We start from the raw sequence: 24,379 nt of genomic DNA on the forward strand, positions 1-24,379 counted from the left end.
TTAAAAAAAATTAAAATATTCAGTCTGCGTTTCTGTCAGTGTAACCATATATTTTTACTTATTAGAATGTAGGCAACACTGTTTTATAAATTAGTCTATAGGTTAAAGAGCTGTTTTCATCAAAGCTGTATTTTGGTTGTTTTTGTCTCACATTGACCCAAAGTGTGCTCAAACCGACAGGTACGGTCCTTATCATTAGCACTACCCTAGCAATATCCTTTCCCTATCTTACAAAAAAAAACGTATGTAGAAGTCATCAATTGACTAAAGCCAGGATAGGCATTGAGAGTTGAAATGGTAAGGAAGCATGATTTAATAAATTAAATGAAAGAACAATAGGTAGCTCAAAGGTCTATAGTATAGAAAGTTTCATGTTTATAATAAAAAACTGAAATGGTAAGGAGAAGGATGTAAATGTAGGACTGGCCATTTCTTAGCAGCATCAAGAGTAGATCTTGGACAGGAATGGACATCAAAGTAAGAACAATTAGGAAAAAACAAAATGCTTGCAGGAAGAGAAGGAATGAGTTCCTATATGAAAACAATATTAGAAGGTAGACCAACAGAATGGAAGGAAAGTAGACATAAAGTAAGAGGGAGGATATCTAGCCATAGAAGTGCAATAAATCTCAGTGTCATGAAAAATGCTGAAAAGGAAGTAATAAAACCTGTGGGAATATTTTTAAAAATGACGAGATGGCATATGTAAATAATGAAACTGGATAAATAGTAAAATATAGATTTTATGGATTTTATTTTGCTTTATGGAGTGACTTTAAAATTTGTTAACGTGTGAAAATTCATCCATTATTCTGTCTTGAGTGGCATACAATAAATCTTGAACTATTTTGTGCATCCTTTCAGGCATTGGAAAGGTCCTATTAGGTTTCCCTTCTCAAGGCAAAACATTTACAAAACTTCTCTCTTCTTGAAATTTACTCCCCTGACCATTCTTATTGCCCTTCTTTGCCCCTGTTCAAATGAAGACTAGACTTGGAGAAAGGCAATTCACAAAATGGCTCAAGGAGACTCTCCCCTTAGCCTGTTTCTAATATTACTATTAGTGGAAAAATACAGATGGGAAAAGTAATAGTGAACTAAGGAAAAATGGAATAAGCCCAAGAGAATGATGAAAACCTCACCTCTAATAAGGCTAGTACATGAGTAAGGATTTTTTCCAGTTAATGGAAGGCCTAATATGAATTACTTAAGCAAAGAGCTCTTTACTGGTATTTCAGCTTAGAATGATTACATTTTTCATTTCCCCCTTTTCAAATGCTTGGCCACATTTGCTAAATCCAAACAATAGTTTTAAAGCCAAAATACTGTCCAGTGTGTTAGATGAGTTACTAAATATTTAACTGTGTGAAAAGTTCTTACTTTGTTTGTTTTATTTATTTTTACTTTGATTTATTTTCTGAAGCTTCACAGTGTAATAACATAGGGTCGATTTTAAAAAGTTTAATGTCAGGGGTAGCAGGTCCCTCTACAAGAGAAAAAAACCTAAATAACTATAGAATGAAAGCAATAATTACATAACTCAGTTTTACCCAAGATTTTCTGAGCTTTATATTTCTAAAAGTTAAGTCTGCAAGATGGGTGGGGAGGACGAGCAACATAAAGGGAGGGAGAGAGAGAGAGAATATAACCCTAAATTAGTTAAACTATAGCCCTTGGATCTCAGCCTCATTTCATCCTCATTTGAAAATCACACTGTAAGTCAGAGTGTCCAAACTTGGCAACTTTAAGGTAGCTTTGCTGAGGAATTCTGGGAGTTGAAGTCCACATGTCTTAAAGTTGCCAAGTTTGGACACCCCTGCTGTAAGTGATCAATTCAAAGAATAGCAACCTGTTCCTTACCTCTTCAAATGCAGGTGGGGAAAGAAAAGGAGTGAGTGTTTTTCAACCTCACCAGCTTTAAGATGTGTAGACTTCAACTCTCAGAATTCTCCAGTCAGCATACATTTTAGACATGTTAAGGTTGAGAAATGCTAGAAGGGCATATCAGGAAAAGGAGACATATAAAAAGGTGGAAAAGAGATTGAACCCTATTTATTTTGGCTCTGGTTCCATCTGCCACTTGCTTCAACCAGTTTTTAATTCTGCTTGTCTGCCACATTGTTCCAGATTATTTGTAAAGTAAATGTGCTACACCTCTGCTAACTCAATACTGAATAAAAGAAGTAAGGGAAGGAGATCTCCAGTAGTTAATGGTTCCATAATTTGCTATTGTCTAGTTTTGATCCCTTGCCTTTCTCAAGGCCAGAGTCAGCTAAGAGCTGCAAGACATGAGCCCATGTGCTATGCTGCTAAATCCTGGAATCAGAATACAAAAAGTTCAGTAGCTTTTTGAGATTCTTCATTCCCCAGCTCCCCCACCTCCAACCCAAAATAAAATATCATGCATTTAAACTGGCCAAGTCTCAACATTGGTGCAAAATCAATTATGGATTTAAATGGAAGCGCCTTTCATATAATTAGATACTCAAGAACTTGGATAGGTTGTTAGGATTGGTTCATTTCATTAGTTGCCTTCTGGATCATTGCCCAAATTAATTATTATTTAGTTATTTTGTCAAGCATGTATTAGATAACAGATATAAGTATAAACATGATTGCGAATACATGAAATGGATATGAATACATGGGGACATTAGGACAGGGAAAGTAGGCACGTTGGTGCACTTAGGCATGCCCCTTACAGACCTCTTAGGAAATACGACAATAGACAGTCTAAGGTTAAAGTTTTGGAGGTTTGGGGAAAAAAACCACAGAGTCAGGTAGTGCATTCCAAGCATTGACCACTCTGCTGCTGAAATAGTATTTTCTGCAATCAAGTTTGGAGCGGTTTACCTTAAGTTTGTATCTCTTCTGTGCTCGTATATTGTTGTGGTTGAAGCTGAAGTAGTCATTGACAGGTAGGACATTGTAGCAGATAATTTTATGTACTATGCTTAGGTCAGACCGAAGGCGGCATAGTACTAAATTGTGTAAGCCCAAAATTTCAAGCCTCGTGGCATAAAATATTCTGTTGAGAGCAGAGGAGTGGAGGACTCTTCTCATGAAATATCTCTGGACTCGCTCAATTGTATTAATGTCCGATATGCAGTGTGGGTTCCAGACATATGAGCTGTATTTGAGAATTGGTCTAGCAAATGTTTTGTATGCTCTAATTAGCAGTACAATATTACCAGAGAAGAAGCAAGATTAGGTTAACAATTTAAAATGTAACTACATTAAAATGTAGTTTCTAACCAAAACATCATTAGAGATGCCTTGGTTAGTATAATATACGGTATATAATATACCTCCCATCTAAGAGAACAGAGTAGGGAGAGGAAAGAGCACTATGTATCTCTTAAAAAGTTTTTAACAAGAGTTTATTCAATCAAATATCACGTTTTTCCTTAAAAAATATTTTTCCCATGTTCTCTTACTTTAAAATGAGATTTTAAATTCTAAAACTTTCTTTGAGATGGCATGGGTTTCAAATGGAATATTAAAAAAGCAGGCCTTTAGCAGCCCTGAGTGATGACATACCTGCTGAGTTCTAAGCAGACATCAGGAGACACACAGAGAGAATGGCTCCTTGCAATTTTCACTGGAACATAACTCATGAAGGATTGTATCAGTGACAGTTTCAAGGATCTATGCTGTTACTTGGCTTGGTTGGGATGATTCCTGTAAGTGCTGGTGGTAGGTCCTAGTATTTGTTCAACAATTCATCCTTATCAACCCTGAACTATTTCTAGTTTTACATTTTGTTTTAAAACGATGCCTAAAAATACCAGCTCCTCTCTGATTGACAACACAGTGCTCCTTACATGAAGGGTTGCTTACATGTAATGGAGCTCTGGACTGATTTATAGGGGTCTGTGGAGCTTTCAAAGATTATTGTTCACAGACATTAAGGAAAGAAATTCCACTTTGTAATTATTTTACTTGGCAAGTTTTTTTTTAAAAAAAGAAGTTGGGTGCAATAATGCATTAAATCTTCTGGGAGTGGCAAAATGCTAATCAAGCTACATTTTCATATTTTACTATTGAATTCTAGTCATTGCCATGGAAACCATAATGCATGTCTAGCAGTACACGCACTGTGACATTTTAAATAATATTTCTTGCTATATTCCACTGTAATTTTGGATAGGAAGTATTTTCATGCTCATTTTAGATCTGATGCAGTGAAAATACAGTATATATCCAGATAGTGTACTTTAAAGTGTAACAAAATTAAAGAAGCTTCTTGTGATACTGACATTCATTTTTACATTTCATGTAACTATATAATGTATATATAATATTTACTATTTATATATAAAACCCACTCTTATGTTTAAAAGACTCCCAGAGCAGATCTTGATTAAGCTCAATCATGGTTAGCAGGTTTCATTTCAAACAGGTAATGTGTTCAAACAGTGTATTAGTTTAAAAAAATTAATAGGGAATATGAGATGCATAGAGGAGACCAAACCAAGTTAATGGCTATTTTCTGAAATGTGTAGATTTCTTTTGATCTGGTTGAATGGAAATGTAGGATAGCCAATTTAATGCAGTTACTGAATTCTGCAGTCCATAAATAGAGGAATCACTTCAACTTCCAGCAAATTGTCCTCCCCAAGATCTAAACTGATTTAGTCATTGTTTTTATATCTTACATTTCCTCTGGGAAAGGAGGGATGAACCTCCCTCACTTATCTCGTAGCAGAAATGTTGTGAGACAGGTTGAACTCAAGAAAAACAACTGGACCAAGGTTATCTGGGTGTCCACAATCCCATGCCAACCCAAAAATCAATATATTATGTAGGCTGATTTATATTGGACCATGCCCTATGGGATGAGTTTTAAGGGAGATTAAAATTGGCAGATAATATCGTTTTTTGCATTGTGTACTAATATTTTTATGTTAAGTAAATAATAACAACCAACCTCAGGATGCCAAGCATTTCAACTTCCCATTTTTGTATTTTTTGTTCCATTGTTAGCTGCCCAGAATTCCTTGCTGCTTTCCCTTGGCTCTAGTAATTGCAGCTGGCTTGTTCCAGGGTTTTTCTGTTAAAGTAAAGTAATTTGAATCTTCCCAAAGATATGTTGCATCTCCAAGTTGGATTGTTAATCCTTATTTCTGTCCTTAGCTGTCATTCCTTTGCTATTATTCCAGTGTGGCCACAGCATGAGATATGACTGTTTACAGTTGTATATTTTATTATCCAGAGAGAAGACTGGCAGAAGCATGAAGAGTCATTAACAGAAACGGTTTTTTCCAGACCAGTTTAAGAGTTAGCTGAGGAAGTAACTTTGTGTGTGATTTAAGATTTTTTTTAAGAATCCAGTCTCCTTTAGAAACCATCCTTATCTGCTGTTTAAACAAAACAGCAACTCCTCCATAAAACTGACTTGAACAAGCACAAGCATGCTTCTTTACACTGAACATGTGTATATCTTGCATTTGCTAAATTTTTGCCCTCTGTCTCACAACAGAAATTTGAGTTAGTCAGGTGAGACTGGGCCATGTGTCTATGTCTGTTACCTTTCAAACTTCCTGCTTACAAGGATTTCCTGATATAAATATCCACCAAATCTAAGTTCTACTTTACTTGTTGGTGTCTCTTATGACCCATTTATTGGGTTAACTGCCAAAGGACCTTCGGGTGGTATAGAAAGAATGGAATAAATAATGAAATAAATACCTTGTTTTGCTTCTTTATTTGTGGATTTATATCCTGCCTTTCCATTAATTTGCTAGTTTAAGAGGGAGTTCAGTGTTGTGCTTAGGCTTATTAACAAAAGGAGAACATGTCCTTTCTTTGTCCTTACACATTGTCTGCCTTTTTGACAACTTATCATGTTATTGTTGTTCTTCAGACGACTTTAACAATACTAGTCATTGAAACCGGTCACTTTCTTTCTGTCCCTCATTTGCTGTCTATTTATTTCCAGAATCCAGCAATCGCCTTCAATCCAATCCCTTCAAATTTGTGATCACTATAATCTATAAATCATATGACTCATATATTTCTATGGTAAAATTTGCAAAGCTTGGCATCATCAATTCTATATTATTAACAGCACGTATTTTTGAAAATAAAGATTTGCTGTAAAAATATTGAAATTGAAAAAACAGTTTGGTGCTGAAAAAAGTAATTTCATATACCTGTAGGCCCTAAGAACATTTTTTGTCGGTTTTCGCTGTAATTTTCCTCACAGATGCCAAGAAATTTAAGAGTGTCTTCTTTTCCGCCATTTGTCCTTCTTTTCAATTGTCCATGTCCTCCTTAGTCTGTTCTGGTAACCTTAGCTGTGCTAGAGTTAGAGACAATCATTCTTTATTTTCCAGAAATATCAGTGCCAGGAAAACAAAATAAAACTTTGGTTCATTGGGAGAGCACAGAAAATCAAAATTATATTTGTGGAGAGTAAGGAAGTTCATATACTCAAATTTTAAAAAATAACAGTTACATTTCACATTTGCGCTTCCATCCAAAATTTAAGCATAATTTTCTCTAGGCAAGTTCTAATTATAGGTTTAACTTTCCAGTGTACTTTTCAATTATAATATATATATGAAATAATGCTTTTCCTTCACATAATAACAGAGGATCAGAAATAGAAGAAGAATTGCATGGGTGAGCTACTTTTTTGGCAGATGGTATTTTCCTCCAAATGCCAGTTATGATTTCCAGGCTCATTTTATTCCTTTGCAAAAAGACTGTGGAACTTTCCTCTAACACTAATTTTGAGAAACATTGATGAATTATGGCCTAGCAAGAAGATTCAAGATAGCAGAGTGGTGATCTTGACCTATGTAATGCTTGATCTCTTGCTGTCCTTTTGTGCAGCATTTGTTATAAATATAACCTGTTAATATTACATGTGACATAAATAGCCAACATTTAAAAATACTAGTTATGATTTTTTAAAATTGGATCTTGGGTGTTTAGCTGATATTATTGAATTTTAAAAAATTATAACCAAAATTTGATCATATGTGACAATGTATATATTTAATGAACTAAAACATTAAAAATGCCAGCTTCTTCACCTTACATACATTGAAATCAGTGTTGTGTGCTTCTAAATTCACATGCTTTAAAGCTAATTGAATTAATTGGATTACACAGATCATCCTCAAAACAGCCATTTTTTGTGCATAATGAAAATGTTTACATTTTTGTATGTGAATAAATCACTTGTTTTGATTTCTTATTCAATTAAACTCATAAAAACATAAAAAGATATATAATTTTATAATATAAAGATCAATGAAAGGAATTCCTGAAGTTATTTACTCAGAAGTAAGCAGAACTGAGTTGACACTGTCAAACTATTTACTAAATCTGCACTACTATTAATCTTCTCATTGTTCCCATCACCCATCTCCTTCCACTTATGACTGTAACTGTTGCTTTTTCCTTACAATTTATACTGATATTATTTCCTGATTGCTTAATTGTAGCCTATGATTATAATTAAGTGTTGTATCATTAAGTGTTAAATTTGTACCCTATGACTATCATTAAGTGTGTTGTACCTTGATGAAGGTATCTTTTCTTTTATGTACACTGAGAGCATATGCACCAAGACAAATTCCTTGTGTGTCCAATCACACTTGGCCAATAAAAAATTCTATTATCTGTTATCTATTATTATCTATAAAGTACTTACATGTGTGCTGGGTTGCAGCCAGGCTTTTGATAATCAGTGAAACTATACTTGTACTTCTCGAATGCATCAGAATAATTTCTTTTTATTGTTCAAATTGTTTGCACTATTTTACTAAACTGCTTCCTGAAACTCGTTGGCACTTTACAAAATGTGATGGATGCCTTATTTTCTCTTACAGTGATTCCAATGAATGTGAGTAGTGAAGGCTAATTTGGGAATGGTGCATACTAGAAATTTCTGTTTCATGGAACGAAGCCCGTTAGTGATAGTGAAGCTAAACAATGCAAGACTGTTGCTATGTAGGAGACTGTTTTTCATAAAGATACGTTAAGTCATTTTATTACAAATTCATTCCATAATGAATCACCTAAATGACTGGACATTTAAGCCAGTTCTTTTTCTTAATTTAAACATTCTTTTCGTAAAGTATGTTACAGTTCTGGTGGGTATTTATTCCTATTAGTTGAATATAAACTGTTGTGTGATAATATTTGATTTATTAGTCTTCATTAGAAGTTTTGTGTTTCGTTGTTTAACACTGAGTTTATTTTTGTAGGTTGTGAAAAACAAATGAAAGTTGTTTTCAGAGAATCATCCGAAGAACACCTTCAGCCCTTTAAGGATAAGTTTGAAGATTTTTACTGTGAAGGTACATACTGTCCAACCTGTTTAAGCACATTCCCATTCTTGATATATTTCAATATAAATCTGCTTTTAATTATTGGTTCAGATTTATGCAAAATGTGGTTCACATTTCTTTATATAGGTGAAAAAAAACATTTTCATCTGATTTCAGAAATTACATCATTTACCTTAGCTGGTTCTGGGGATTCCAAACATAATTCTTCAACTTCAGTTTAGAGTTCAGTTAAATCAGTTTAAAGTAGATTACATACCGTATTTTCTTATCTCCATTCCTTATCTCCAAACCCTTTGTGATATAGGATTTATACTTTCTTTCCTTAGAATCATTCTACTTTCACTTTTGTTTCTTTCACTTTTTGAGTGGATCTAATGTCACTGGTATTAAATAATAATTGTCTTTATATGCTTGTCACAATATACTAGTATTAATATATTGAAACAGTAATTTATTAATGTGATTTTATATGGGTAACACAGTATTTTTTATATTTTTATATAATGCTAAACATATTTACACAGATCTCACTGTCTTCACTAAGACTTACAGTATTTCTAAGTTAATGTACAATATGATTGTAACCCAGCGCTATTCCACTGTATACAGGGCTTATTTCTTAATTAATATTTCTAAAAAGAAGTGTAATATAAGTACTAAGCATCCTCATAAACTCAGTAGCAATAATAAGTTTCCCACTGCAAAGTGGATCCATTGATCAACGTAGGGGAAAAAACTAGAAGCCACTCCGGTTGGCCGGAGAAAATGTCTGTGTTTGTGTTTTTTTTCACATGAATTACGCTTTCAAACAGAACATGGGACCCATATTCAGCCATATTATGGTTGTTTTTCATTTTCCACAGAAAGATTCCTCGGCATGCTTGACAACCCCTATTGGGTCTTTGGAGAAAGTCCCCATTTTTATTTAACTCTATCCACAAAATTCATTTCTGCTGCTTACCATCCCACTGAATGGATAGGCATAACTATCTTAACCTATATCTAAACCTTGATCTCCATCTTTCTCTTACTGTGTGTGTGTGTGTGTGTGTCAGTGAAAGAAAGACAGACAGAGAGCGAGCATTTCACTTTTTAAAAATGTTTTGTGGGTTAGATTGCAGGGCTTCAGGAATAGGTGGAAATTAAACCAGAAGCATGATATTTAGTGTGTGGAAATTATCTGGTACATATAAATACAATGTAATATCGTTAGTTAAAAATGAGTGGTTGACCAACTGTATTTACCAAGAGTGGTTTATGTGTGGTTAATCTCTATAAACTGTACTTTTCTGCAGGGGTGTCATTCTTTCAGCAGATTCCCTGGTAATTGTAGAAAATGTTTTACAATACCATCCTGGAACTATCTTTGAAAAACAATGCAATTTCATTCTAAAAATGCATGCTTAGGGTTATACCATTATATAATTATGGTATCCATAATTACATGCTTTTGCATGCTTAACTTGCCAATATATATAATCTTGGTAATTTTCTTCATTCAGCTTAGAAATCTGTAAATACTATCATTTTGATTTTAATATTTCTTGATTAAACATGACAATATTTTACAGATATTATTGGATATTAAATTGCAGAATGGAAAAATAGATAAAATTTTAATTTAATAATTTTCCATTGGGTGGGATTCAAGCCACTTATTTTTCACCTCTTACCACTCCCCAAATGTGGTTTTTTTTAAAATTTGAAATTAATGAAGTTATACAAGTAAAATTGTTCTTCAGTAGCAATAATAATGATGATTACAGAGGAGAAAGTAAAAACAGAACATTTCAACCAACCCTTCTCCCCATTCCAATATAAAAGATATTATATATGATGCTGTAACTTTCTTAGGGCAAATCACAGGTCATCAAGCTGAATGCAAATTTTTGAGACTATAGAGCTGTTCATCAGCGAAATAGCCATGTCCCCAGATAATCTGGTTATTGAGCAGAATAAAAATATAATAAACAATAAACAAAGCAAAAGTGTGGCATAGAATGATTGAATGGAATTTAAGGGAAATTACACGTTTCAATTTAGAAGTGCCACATATTTTGATGGTAAAGACCGCATTTAAAAAAAAGTAAAAAACCAAAATTGCATTTTTCATCAGTTTTCTAGGTTTGTATATGCTGGAGAAGCACTGCTTTTCCTTTTAAGCACTGCATTGTCTTATAAATGGTTTGTATGTTTCATTTTACTAAAAATCTATTTTTCAGTCTCTTGGTACACTAAGACCTCTTTCGTACATAATATTCAATATCACTCCCATATAAAAAGAACTTTAAGTGATTTGTTACAGAAAAGGCAGAAGATGCTAGTATATCAAGGGCAGCTGTTTTTATTTTTTAAAAGAATGGTCTGGGAAGAAACTCCTGGATAACTGTCAAGCAATGCATGATATGCTACATTACTGTTTCAGTTAGTGAATATTTTTCATTAGTGTTAAAAACAAAATGAAACAGTCATTTGGAATCGTCAGGAATATGTTTCACAGTGCATTATTTTTTTCATCTATGATCTGTGGTTTTAATGAGACAAAGAGTAGTTTAAAAAATCATAATTCCCATGTTTTCAAAATTCCAATGATAACCAAACATTTATTGTGTTCATCATTTTCATTGCTTCATACATAGGCATTTTTCTCTTTCTTTCCATACCCATGAATTACAACAGCTGCAGGCAACTGGAACAATATTAGAAGTGCCAGAGATAGAACAATTATCCTGGAATATCACAACTCTTATTTAGATGTGATAATACAGATGTTTTCTTTTTCCAAGAATGTTTATATGCTCAAGCAGTTGCTATTGGAAGCGAAAGCTCACTATAAATCAATATAAACAAAAGATCTAAATGCAATTTATAGAAAATATATACATAAGTAACAGAAATGCAGTGAGTAATATAGGTTGGATGTTCCACTTTAAAATAGCAGACTGTATCTTCTCTGTTTGCTTTGAAATTAACATAATTTTCTTCAAGTAAATTTAGAATTATTTTGGGGAATAGAATTGATCCCAAGTCACATCAGAATTATTTGTGATAATGTATAGAATTCTATTCCAGATGAATAGACTTTATTGAATTTTCTTAAAGTCAACATAATTTTTAACATAATATTTTATGCAGATCCATGTCCATGGTTCTCCTTAAATGTTGGAAAGTATATAGAAAACCAATACTTTTAATACTCTTTATACTATCCACAGAAAGACTACACAATATGATATTTGCATTTATAAGCCTCCTTGTTGAAAACTATTTATACGTGAACTGAAGTTTTCTTGTTCATCAATGAAAACTGGTTGCTGGGCAGTTGAGATCTCATATTCAAACTGTTTAGATTTACAAAAATTTTCATCTATAATTTTTAGTATTATGGTATATTATAAGTTATAGTTAACACGTAAGTGTATTCATGACAATTTAGATTCATGTAGATGAGTAAGCATTTCAGCCTCGATTTAAAACTATATGATACAGATTTAAAATGATAAAAGATGAATGTCCTTAGTGATTGAGAAGCAAGAAAATATAAAAAAAGTAGAAGCAGGCAACAAGATGTTTTCCTTAGCAGTGAAAAATACATTATTTTACTTATATTTCTTATTACGGGTTTAGAAGGTCACCCAACTCCAAAAAACAACATACAACATTAGAAAAAGTAAAAGCAGTGAAAAGCACACACTGTATATGTCTGGAAAAGATAATTCCTCAAACAGATATAATTATTTAAGAAGATGAGACCCATCTTAACTCAAAGCTGGGTAAAATGACAAGTTTCAGAGATTTCTTGCATATACGTATGATTAAACAGATTAGCAACATAAATAAAAAATGTAAACGCAGGATCAAAAAAGTATTAAAAGGGGAAAATTAAACCAACCTTTCCCGTTCTGACTGCCTTCAGACGTATTGGGTAAACAAATAGAATTTTCCATCAGCATAGAGAAGAGCGAGTATAATATAACTAAATCTAATTAATTAATTTATTTGATTTAGACACTGCTCTATTCAAACCAACTTAGGGCAGTGATTCCAACCAACTCCAAATATTGTCCATCTCAGCTTCAGATTATTGAGTCTTCATGACCACTAAATTTGGGGTTTTTTTCTCATAATCATACTGGGATTAAGAAGTACCTATCTTTTCAGTGAGGTTGTATTATTTACTATCCTTGTTTATGAATATATTTATTGCTTTGATATTTATATATATATAACAAACTAATAGGAGAAACCATGGTCTAATTTTGTGTACAGATTAGAATTTGAAGTTTGACAATTTTACTGAACCAAAACCTACTATAATACTTTTCTAACACTAAACTGTACATACCGATAGATGCTGTTCCTTATCCTGCTCTTTTTAAAATATTAAATTATAAAATGGGAAGCTGTCAAAACCATTTTTTAAAGATATGCTTTATTTTTTAAATTCTAAAAAATATTTTACTATATTATATTTTAATTCCTATTATTTTTTAATGTTTTTGTGCAAAGAAACAGATGTGTTCTATATATAACACACCTATATTTCTTCTTACAACTTTTTTGTTCCAATATCTGTCACAAACTCTATAATGCTGATGCTAATTCTGATCTAAAAGACTATGTGGCAGAATAATTTATTACCAGCAATAGAAAGGTAATAAAAGAATAATCAAATGAGATGAAGCAATTCACAGTGTGAAAAAGTCTACACAAATCCATCAAAAATGAATTTCAATTTTGCCGTTTTCCTGCTGCGCCTTTAAAACAAACCTATGCTCCCAACCACTTGAAATGTTTATTTGTAAAAGGAAAATATCCTAATGAAGAGAATTCTTTAATCCATTCTCCATTCCAGCGCTGTAGAAAACTATATCTTAAGTGCAAGTGGCTGCTGTACATATTATATTCCTAAAGTTTTAACTGATTGTATGAAATCAATCTTTACTAAGTTCAAATTATAAAATATAACCTCAGCTTCATAAATCATTCTAAGAATCCCACAGGAGGAAGTAATTCTGTGGGTTTTTTTATTTTCTAAAACAACTCAAATAACCACAACCATAACCTTTTTTTAAAGTTAGGTTCATGTAGTTATCAATTTTTGCAACTCTGTATTACCCAATATACTTACGGTATTTGCTCAGTATTTGTGACAATTTCTTTTTTTAGAGAAGACCTGTTTCCTATTCTGATTAACATAATTCATCATACTTCTGAGCACACTAACCCCACACCCCACTCCTGCCTCCATAAAAAAAAACACCTTCATTTTTATAGGGAAAAGTGTAGTCTGTCTGGTTTATTTTTTCAAAAGCTGAACAGATTGGTTTCATACATATTCTGTTTAAAAGGGATTAAAATAAATTTTCCAGTTTCTTAAATTGTTTGCCTGTATTTAACAATCTCAGAAAGATTACTCTTTCTGTTTTCTTTGGAATACAAGCAAATGAAAAATATTCTTTCTTGTTATGTTAAATAATACTATGTTTTAAAAGTTACCATGTTTAACCACAGTTGGGGTATAATGATTGATTAATAATGTGAATGCAGGAGAACCATATTTGAAAAAAATCATTTTTGGAGTTGTTTCCAAGAAAAATACTGAGTTTTGAGACATATAGTATCATTGGTCTCAGTTTATTTTGGTATTATATTTCAAAAGAGGATATGAACTGAAACACAATTTAAAATATGTTCCATTTCTTGAATATATAAAAAAAAAAAACTCTTTGAAAAGACTTCTTTCTGTTAATATACAAATATATCCAAGAAAATGAATATATAATAACTGACTTAGCTGGCTTCATTGCTATAATTGCCTAGTAAATTGACCTTCAACACAATTTTGACAAATGTATAGGCAACATTATCCATTTTTAAACAGAACATAATTTCTTGGTTTCCTTGTATTACCTCTGATAATAAACAATTGAATTTGTTCTGTGGGTGGAATGTATAAATATAATCAGTATTTTTGCATTACTGTTAAGTGTATTTAAACTTTCATGCATCATGTAGTTGAAAAATGTCAAGATATTTTCCAAAATATCTCAAGTGTAAGGACAATAACACTTTACGATTTGCAAGCCCTTGTACAAAAGTATTTATACATAACTTAAAAGCAGCTTACTTCCATAAGTTTGCTAAATAGACCAAACTAATCTGGGTTGAAAACAGATTATATGTAGTATTATACAAATAAAAATAGCATTATTAAGATTTATAACAGACAGAATATTTATAAAATATTTTGCTTATTTTCCTAGCACCTAAATTTGTTTCAGCTGAAGTAAGAATAGAAACTTGAGAGATCTTTGCTTTTGGTTTTTGTGCCTCTTTTATAACATTTTAACTAAAATTCTAATCTTGGTCCTGTAATTAAAATCATGTACAACTTATATTTCTTCCTTTGTTTCTTCATGTGTCAATTGTGAAAATGATGGCAGGTGAGGACAAAAGGTATGAAACTGACTGGGTCTGTAAAGACAGGGAGAGGAGAAATATAAAATAGTATAAAAGAGAAGAATCAAAGCAGTTTTGGTCTTCACAGTTTTGGTTTCCAAATCTGGTTTACCTCAAAGGGATGACATCTAATCAGATTAAAATAGGGATTGCAGTGCCACTGGTTCACACAACTAAACTTAATGCAATTTGTCACCAGTATAGACTTCTAGATTTAGTCCATAGTAACCTTGAAAACACAGGAAGGGTTGTCATATATAAGGTTTACATGCCTTTTATTTTGTGAAATTCAGCTATGTAGCACTATCAGTATCATCTCTGACCACCTGATAGAAAATGTTTCATTATAATTCCACAAAAGAGTTCCCAGGATGTATCTGTGTGTTGGGAATCAGAATGGATAGGAAACCACAGTTTCTGAGTAAATGAAGTCTAGACAGAAGTGTAAGTAATCTTTCTTGTCAGGATTTGAAAGATCTTTGTATGATAAATTTAGTCCTAAACATCTAAATATTTTTCCTTTAGAGTTTCTTGGTGCTCTCTGAGCTTGGTTGTTTACAGCTTGAGCTATAAACTCTGAGTTATAATAATTCTGGGATACAAATACAGACAAATATCTGTATCTGGGATACAAATATCTCTTGTTGGATATGGCCTTCTGTATCTGGGATACAAATATCTCTTGTTGGATATGGCCTTCATGGATTAAAAAAGCCATTAACTGGACAACATATGGAGTCTATTAGCTTCAAGGAGACCAAAATCATTGTGAATTGTGCATACCTTCACTGTAAATAAAATATCTTTGTAACACAATAAAAAGTGTTTTGATATTGGTCTATACAGCATCTCCTCACAAATAGTACTTTCATCAACATAAGAACAGCATATACTTTTGTTCTAAAAGTGTTTAACCAATTACACCAGCGTGTGTATTTCTGGCATATTTTTAGGGTGTCAGTACTTTTCCTTTTAATGTTTACCAGGATGACATAATTTCTTAATTTACAATTCATATTTTAATACTATAAATATTCCTTTTTTCTATAAGCAATGTGAAATTATAAAACCCTTGAAATGTAGCATACATTCAGATTTCTAAAATTATTTTAAAATGCTTTTTGCAGCTGTAGAAGAACATAAGGCAGAGAAAAGTCACCTGGAAAATGCACAAAAGTGGTAAGCTCTCCAGTTTTCTTAACTCTGTGCATTATAAATTCAAAAATACCTTTAAATAAGATTAGGATTGGGATTCTTTCTTCAAATGCATATTACTCTTTCCAGCATTTTCATACAGTTAAAACCTTTTGGGAGATTAAATTATAGATGAAAATATATACAGTACACACAGAAATCCAACAGGACTGAGTTAAAGCAAAAGTTGTAGCTTTCCTGTGACTTGTAACTCCAGTAGTACAATATTCTGGTGCTTGCTCTGGGTCAAATGATGTATTTTCAGGATATTAACACCTGAAAACCTTCAGTTAGGAAGAGGTTGTCATGACTTAATAGCCTATTATTTAGAGATGTATTAGGGGAATGTACAATGGTTCAATTCAGTGCCTTTTCGTAAACAACTGTTTTTAAAATGTGATTCTTTCTCAAATCTTACTTACCACTTTGGTTTTTTTGGCTTTTTCTGTTGCTGTTGCCTATTTAGATATCTGTCAAATGAATTCACTTAGCTGATGCAATAAAAAACCTCTTATATATTATATTGCATCTGGTCTTTATGGTACAGTTTCTACTTGTACCTGATTTTTTTAATTTTTAGCATGGAATTTCTAGTCAGCAAAATTTCCATTGAATTTCCCCAATGAGTTTATGTGCTGTCCACCTTCCCCCCACCCCACCCCTCCAGCTTTGAAGAAATGGTGAAGTACTATGGAATAAAGCCAAAATCTGGTGAAAAGGAGACCACACCAAATTATGTTTTCATGGTTTGGTATGAATTCTGCAGTGAGTTTAAGACTATTTGGAAACGGGAGAACAAAAACATTTCCAAAGAAAGGTAAGGTTCTAATAAAGCCATTAATACCATTTTAGAAGTCTGGGGAGCTGTTCTTTTTCAAACTCAACAAATTATACTCCTGTATTTCTCAGGCGTCATTGTTTTCTTTGAGATCAAATGGACCTCAAGGAAAGATTATTCCCTCAGGGTGTCTAGGAAAATTGACCAAAGGGATGCTGCCCCACAAAAAGATAAACACTTATAATCTGATAAATTACACTTTCTTAACCCCTTCCAATTGCTAGCTAGTGAAATGAAAGAGGAGCTGTGCTAATTTGGAACAGATTGCTTCTCTTTGCATTTTCATGTTGGACAACTTTAAATGAGGCAATATTGGTGTTGTAGACAGCACTGACAAACAAAAGTGAAGTTAATATGTCCACACTTGCATCAAAGGGAAGCCTGTGGGATTTAGACCCCATTTAGCACAGTGTCAAAATCCTATACTGAATTTACAGCATTATTTCTTGGTATCCTGCTGTGGAGATCAAACTCCATGCCGTGGCATGTTCCAGCGTTTCCTGATTTTATTAGTTTTAAGTTAAAACCCTTTTTTTGTGTTACGGTTTGAACTGTTTGAAGGTTTGAAGGGGCGGACAAAATAAATAAATAAAAATAAATAAATAAAGATTGGGGTGATTATTTAATGATTTCATTACTGTACTATATTCTTTCATGTTGTAACAAATTTATGTTAAAACATAACACATTTTAAATTACATATTATAATATTAAGTGCTCCAGTTCAGTGGTCTTGCTACATTTCATTTTACTTTCCCCTTCTATTAAATTCATGTTTATGACTCTTACTTCTTATACAGCCAAATTAACCCCATACTCATTCCTCAGAAAACAGGCTGGGAGTGATTTGAAAATTTGCAGTAGAACACTTCCTCTTCCTGAACCCAGCCTAATGATGACTGGGCATGCTTAGTTTTAGGGAAGGGAAATGGAATAAATATTCTAGAAGAAGACATGGCTAGAAACTTGTACTTCTGGACCACTCCACATTATATTATTTTGGAGTAGGTCCCATTTGCAACTTTCTGGTATGTATAGTCTTCCTTCCTTCCTTCCTTCCTTCCTTCCTTCCTTCCTTCCTTCCTTCCTTCCTTCCTTCCTTCCTTCCTTTCTTTTTTTAAAAATTATGTTCTATGGAATCCCATGGATTTTGCAAGAATTTATTTTGGTTCTGTGAGAGACTAATGCACGTTAAAAAAAAAGTTCATTTAACTCAGCCAATTTTCTATCGTTTGGGCTTTGACTTTTGATCAGGGATAGTGATTTTTTTTTTTTGAGGTGTTGCCTGAAAAAAATTAAAAATCTCTGTTGTATATTGTCAGTCACACTCATGCTTCCTAATGAATTATATTATTTGTAATCAACTTTTGAAGCATATAGGTAAAGCATTTGAGTGGAAACTATAAAATGATAAGGTTGAGTTCAGTTCTAAAATTCTTGAGTATTTATTTAGATGTATTTGTTGCCAAACCCAACAGATTCTATTGTTAAATAGACACCAGCTTCTATTTTAAAAAGGGAAATTGAAAGCAAAATATTATGGGATTATGTGCCACAGAAATACAAAGTAGGAAATATAGTAGCTAACTGGGAATGAACACAAATTTTGCAGGCAAGCATCCCCTTCTTCATGTAACATTTTGTGAAAAGCTAGAGGGAGGCTAGCAATTACTCAGAACGTTTAAGGCATGTATGTATATGCGTGGAATGTCCCTTATATTAAACAAGCAAAGACTACATTACTATTTTTGAGCCTAAATGAGCAACTTGCCGCATAGCTGGCATTCAACATAATAACAATGTTAATTGTCCAACACTAGAAGCACAAATTTGCTTAAGCAGCTATTTTAAATTAGATGCAGATGTAGATAATTCAGTAAATTGCTATACTTTTTATACAAGGAGATGTGCAAACATTGGTGGGTCACTGATGTCTTTCATCACAAGCAGCAATCTTAAGCAGCAGTCAGTTTTTCTGCTCAGAAAGAAAATGTCAGGGAAGGGGAAGTCCTCCTAGACTTGAAATTAGCCATAATAGAAACTGCTTGCAATTTGCCTTTGAAATGGCACACAAAGATTTCATCACTACCACCAGCAGCCACATGAAGAACAAGGGCAAGTCAGGAAAAACACAAGCAAATCCTTCTCAGGCCTTCCTTTCAAGATCAGTAACAGATATTGATTTTTAGAAAGGATACTAATATAAACACTGTGGTTCAGTTGGATTAATTAGGAATTAATTAGGAAACTCCATCTGTGTTGTTCTACTCTTGAAACATTCCAGTGTTTCGCAATCTCAGCAATTTTAAGTTGGGTGGACTTCAACTCTCAGAATCACGATTTCTGGGAATTGAAGTCCACATATCTTAAAGTGGCTGTTGCTTGAGAAACAACTCAATGTAAAATGTAAAGATCAAAGCCAGGAGCACATTTTGTATCTTTCTACCTTTCAACAAAATTGTCCCAGTTTGCACTTTCTTTTAACCTCACATGATTTCACAGTTTGACCACTGCCTGCCAAAGTGGAGAAAAATTTCTTCCACCCTCTCCCCCATGCTCTAGAGAAAAATAATCCCAACCTACTAATGAGAGGCAGGGGTTACCAGAAAAGAGGCAGAAACATTACTTTAAAAAAAAAACAACCTTTATCCAATTCTTTTTCACCAAACCTTCTGTCACGAGCAAAATTGTTCCAGAGACATTGCTTACGAATAAATCATATCCCATTCATATTATCCTATGAATGTCAAAGAAAATTCTAAAATACCATATTCAAACAGTTGATTTTTTTCTTCTTGAAGTGTAAATGTTCATTCCTCTATATCCGTCACAGTGAACCTATGCCAGAGGTGGCATGCAGCACCCTCTCTGAAGGCACGCGAGCCGTCATCATGGTTTGAAATTGATAGTATAAAATATGCAGTTAATTACAAAATTATTTGTAATTATAACAGACTTATTTCTGTTATACTTACTTTATTCCCTATAAATTTATTCCCATGGTGACAAATCATGGTTTGATATTACGCATGGACTCAGCCTAAAACAATATTTATATTAATTTTCAAAAGTAATTGCACGCAGATCCACATACCGAAAATAACTTGACATAAGCATTAAGTTTGCAATGATAAATGGCAAATAAAAATTAACTATTTCTATATCTATTGAACAACATACCTTGATGGCGAACCTATGGCACGTGTGCCAGCGTTGGCATGCAGCACCCTTTCTGTGGGCATGCAAGCCTTTGCCCCAGTTTAGCTCTGCCACGCATATGCGTGTGCCTCCCACCAACCAGCTGCTCTTCAGGTCTCTGCTGAGCATGCACGAGGGGCAGGGAGCGTGCGGGCGGGGTGCATGTGGGGGGCATATGGGGGAGGGCACGAACATTGCATTTTGGAGGTTTGGGTGCACTTTGGGCACTCAATGCAGAAAAGGTTAGTCATCACTCCACTAAACTGACAGCAAACAACATTTCTTACTACCCTGTTTTCCCCAAAATTAGACATCCCCTGATAATAAGCCCAATCGGGCTTTTGAGCGCATAAGGCCAAACGCTTATTTTAGGGTTCAGAAAAACATAAGACAGGGTCTTTTTTTCAGGCAAACACAGTAACACTGATGATGAAGTTACCTAGTTTGGATAATGAAATGTCTGCAAGAAAGCAAGTAAGCTCAGATAGTTACATGGACCCTTCATGTCAACCCTGAGCTACAATTATTCTCCTTGATAAGTATAGTTAGAACCTTTTTAATAAATACCCAAAATTATTTTAATCATCAGGAATTTAATATGTTTTGAGAACTTATTATGGTAGCAGTTGGTTATATAAGGTCCATTCTGCTGGATTTGATACCATATCAGTCTTTTGGTATCAAATCACTTCATGCCTTAATTCCTATCCTTTCCTGCCTTGATCCTTTGAATGAAAACAAGGTCACAGGGTTAAGTAAGCAACATTTTCCATCTTCAGCCCTGACACAACATTTATGTATTCTTGAAAAGGTATAAACTTTATACTAGCAAATAGCAAAAATATATTTTAAAGCTGGTTAATATTGTTAACATGTGAGCAATTTTATTTAAAATTTGTAATTACAAAATGTGCACTTTTGTAATGATCTTGAATTGGGTAATAAGCTTGAGTGACTATGTATGTGTTTGATGTTTGACCTACTATAAAAACATTTAGATTTAAAAAATGCCTTTCCCCAAAATCAACTAGATAATAATAGTGACAATTTGGGCTGAAAGTTTTAGTGCTTAATTTTTTTATAGAAAAGTATTTGCTTGTGTGTTTTACCATAAAAAATTCTAGTCTTACTTATTTCCATTGTTTTCTAGAATATATGAACCATTAAGGAGACAATTCGGTCCTTTTTTTAAATTAGTGTCAAACCGGCATTACGGTTCTTGTTTCTATATTTCACAGTAACTGAAATTTTTGAAGTAATCTGCTGGGCCATTGACTGACAGCGTTTTGTAATAAAACAGTACTTTGATGGGGCTACTTTAAATGTCACTTAAAAATGAACAACTGATACAATTTAGCTAGTCAAGATTATTGCAGCTTCTGTGCCACTAACCAGTAATCCAACTAACTGTATTGTATATTATAGTCCTACTGACTCAACCAAAATAGTTATTAAAGAAGCTTAGGTTTTGCCGCTAAATTCCATGGATGAAATTTTCTTTATACTCAACTCTGTTCAACAAGACATTCCAGTGTTAGATAAAAATTACAGTTTGATCTCTCAGTGAGCCAGGTAGTAGGAATGCATAGCAATTTTTTGTTTGCTTGTTCGTTCGTAATGTGAACCACTTGCTACTGAAACACCATCAAAATGGTCATTAGAGATCAAGAACAATCCATGAAGTAAGAGCAAGAAAACCAATGTATAACAATTTAATATATGTCTTCAGTACAAATTGAGATATCAAAATGTAATGCCTGGCATATCACAGGATTTGCATCTTGATGTTATTATTGATTGAAATTGGTACTGCATCACAATGACCCTGATGAAAGTCATACTGGCCTGATAGGTGCTTTCGTGCAAGGGAAGGACTTATAGTTCAGTAATAGAACATATACTTTGCAATTAAACATCCCAAATTCATTTCATAGTATCTTCGGATTGGGTTGGAGAAGCTCTGGAAGCTGCTCCTAATCAGTGCTAATATCATTAAGGGGTTGGATCGATGATTATCTCAGTAAAAGACATTAGGAAAACTCTCACTGATAGTGAATGTAGAATAGGTCAGGTCCTATACCGGTTCTAAAAATTGCAAACAATAATTTTTCCAAATTTGCCAGATAAGAGAATTGGTATAGATTTTGTGTGTTTGCTTTGTAAAGTATAGCTATTTAGGAAAACAACTTTTATTTGATGAACATATATCATTTTTAAAACTCTAATAATACTTGTTTATATTCTGTTTTAGACTCCGAATGGCTCAGCAATCAGTGAGTAAGTTAACTTCAGAAAAAAAAGTGGAAACTAGGAAAATCAATCCAACTGCCAGTCTGGTATGTTCCATTCTTATTGTGATTCTGGTTTCTGGTTCTCTTTTAAATAGAGCAAGAAGTTTTAGTTAATTTTCATGTAGTTATTTATTTATTTATTTATTTATTATTTAAATTTTTATAGAAAAGTATTTGCTTGTATGTTTTACCATAAAAAATTCTAGTCTTACTTATTTCCATTGTTTTCTAGAATATATGAACCATTAAGGAGACAATTTGGTCCTTTTTTTAAATTAGTGTCAAACCGGCATTGCGGTTCTTGTTTCTATATTTCACAGTAACTGAAATTTTTGAAGTAATCTGCTGGGCCATTGACTCACAGCGTTTTGTAATAAAACAGTACTTTGATGGGGCTACTTTAAATGTCACTTAAAAATGGACAACTGATACAATTTAGCTAGTCAAGATTATTGCAGCTTCTGTGCCACTAACCAGTAATCCAACTAACTGTATTGTATATTATAGTCCTACTGACTCAACCAAAATAGTTATTAAAGAAGCTTAGGTTTTGCCGCTAAATTCCATGGATGAAATTTTCTTTATATTCAACTCTGTTCAACAAGACATTCCAGTGTTAGATAAAAATTACAGTTTGATCTCTCAGTGAGCCAGGTAGTAGGAATGCATAGCAATTTTTTGTTTGCTTGTTCGTTCGTAATGTGAACCACTTGTTACTGAAACACCATCAAAATGGTCATTAGAGATCAAGAACAATCCATGAAGTAAGAGCAAGAGAACCAATGTATAACAATTTAATATATGTCTTCAGTACAAATTGAGATATCAAAATGTAATGCCTGGCATATCACAGGATTTGCATCTTGATGTTATTATTGATTGAAATTGGTACTGCATCACAATGACCCTGATGAAAGTCATACTGGCCTGATAGGTGCTTTCGTGCAAGGGAAGGACTTATAGTTCAGTAATAGAACATATACTTTGCAATTAAACATCCCAAATTCATTTCATAGTATCTTCGGATTGGGTTGGAGAAGCTCTGGAAGCTGCTCCTAATCAGTGCTAATATCATTAAGGGGTTGGATCGATGATTATCTCAGTAAAAGACATTAGGAAAACTCTCACTGATAGTGAATGTAGAATAGGTCAGGTCCTATACCGGTTCTAAAAATTGCAAACAATAATTTTTCCAAATTTGCCAGATAAGAGAATTGGTATAGATTTTGTGTGTTTGCTTTGTAAAGTATAGCTATTTAGGAAAACAACTTTTATTTGATGAACATATATCATTTTTAAAACTCTAATAATACTTGTTTATATTCTGTTTTAGACTCCGAATGGCTCAGCAATCAGTGAGTAAGTTAACTTCAGAAAAAAAAGTGGAAACTAGGAAAATCAATCCAACTGCCAGTCTGGTATGTTCCATTCTTATTGTGATTCTGGTTTCCGGTTCTCTTTTAAATAGAGCAAGAAGTTTTAGTTAATTTTCATGTAGTTATTTATTTATTTATTTATTTATTATTTAAATTTTTATACCGCCCTTCTCCCGAGGGACTCAGGGCGGTTTACAGCCAGATAAAATGACAGTACTATTACAAAATAAATACTATTAAAATACCACTAAAAAACTTATTCAAATTGGCCGCAATTAAAATTTAGCAAATAATAAAACCCATTAAAAACCCATTCAAAACCCATTTAAAACCCCTTAAAAACCCACGAATTTAAAAAACTAATCCAGTCCTGCGCAGATGAACAAATAAGTTTTAAGCTCGCGACGGAAGGTTCGGAGGTCCGGAAGTTGACGAAGTCCTGGGGGGAGTTCGTTCCAGAGGGCGGGAGCCCCCACAGAGAAGGCCCTTCCCCTGGGTGTCGCCAGACGACACTGTCTCGCTGACGGCACCCTGAGGAGTCCCTCTCTGTGAGAGCGCACGGGACGGTGAGAGGTATCCGGTAGCAGTAGGCGGTCCCGTAAGTAACCCGGCCCTATGCCATGGGCGCTTTGAAGGTGTTCACCAGAACCTTGAAGCCCACCCGGAGGGCCACAGGCAGCCAGTGCAGTCTGCGCAGGATAGGTGTCACACGGG

At 33.5% G+C, this 24,379-nt stretch overlaps 1 protein-coding gene across 6 annotated transcripts in view; it reads left to right on the forward strand.

Annotated features, from left to right (window-relative positions):
* Positions 1–22,404, forward strand: part of FMN1 (formin 1) — a 118,416-nt gene extending 96,012 nt beyond the window's left edge. For all 6 annotated transcript variants that reach the window (XM_058162140.1, XM_058162137.1, XM_058162136.1 and 3 more), the window contains 4 exons: positions 8,223–8,315; positions 15,896–15,947; positions 16,630–16,779; positions 22,250–22,404. In XM_058162140.1, the coding sequence (XP_058018123.1) occupies positions 8,223–8,315; positions 15,896–15,947; positions 16,630–16,779; positions 22,250–22,403 (449 nt within the window). In that variant the 3' untranslated portion in view covers position 22,404. The remainder of the gene's footprint in view (positions 1–8,222; positions 8,316–15,895; positions 15,948–16,629; positions 16,780–22,249) is intronic.
* The last annotated feature ends 1,975 nt before the right edge of the window (positions 22,405–24,379 follow it).

Source organism: Ahaetulla prasina, chromosome 1 (genome assembly GCF_028640845.1).
Source record: "Ahaetulla prasina isolate Xishuangbanna chromosome 1, ASM2864084v1, whole genome shotgun sequence".
NCBI classification, from domain to species: domain Eukaryota; kingdom Metazoa; phylum Chordata; class Lepidosauria; order Squamata; family Colubridae; genus Ahaetulla; species Ahaetulla prasina.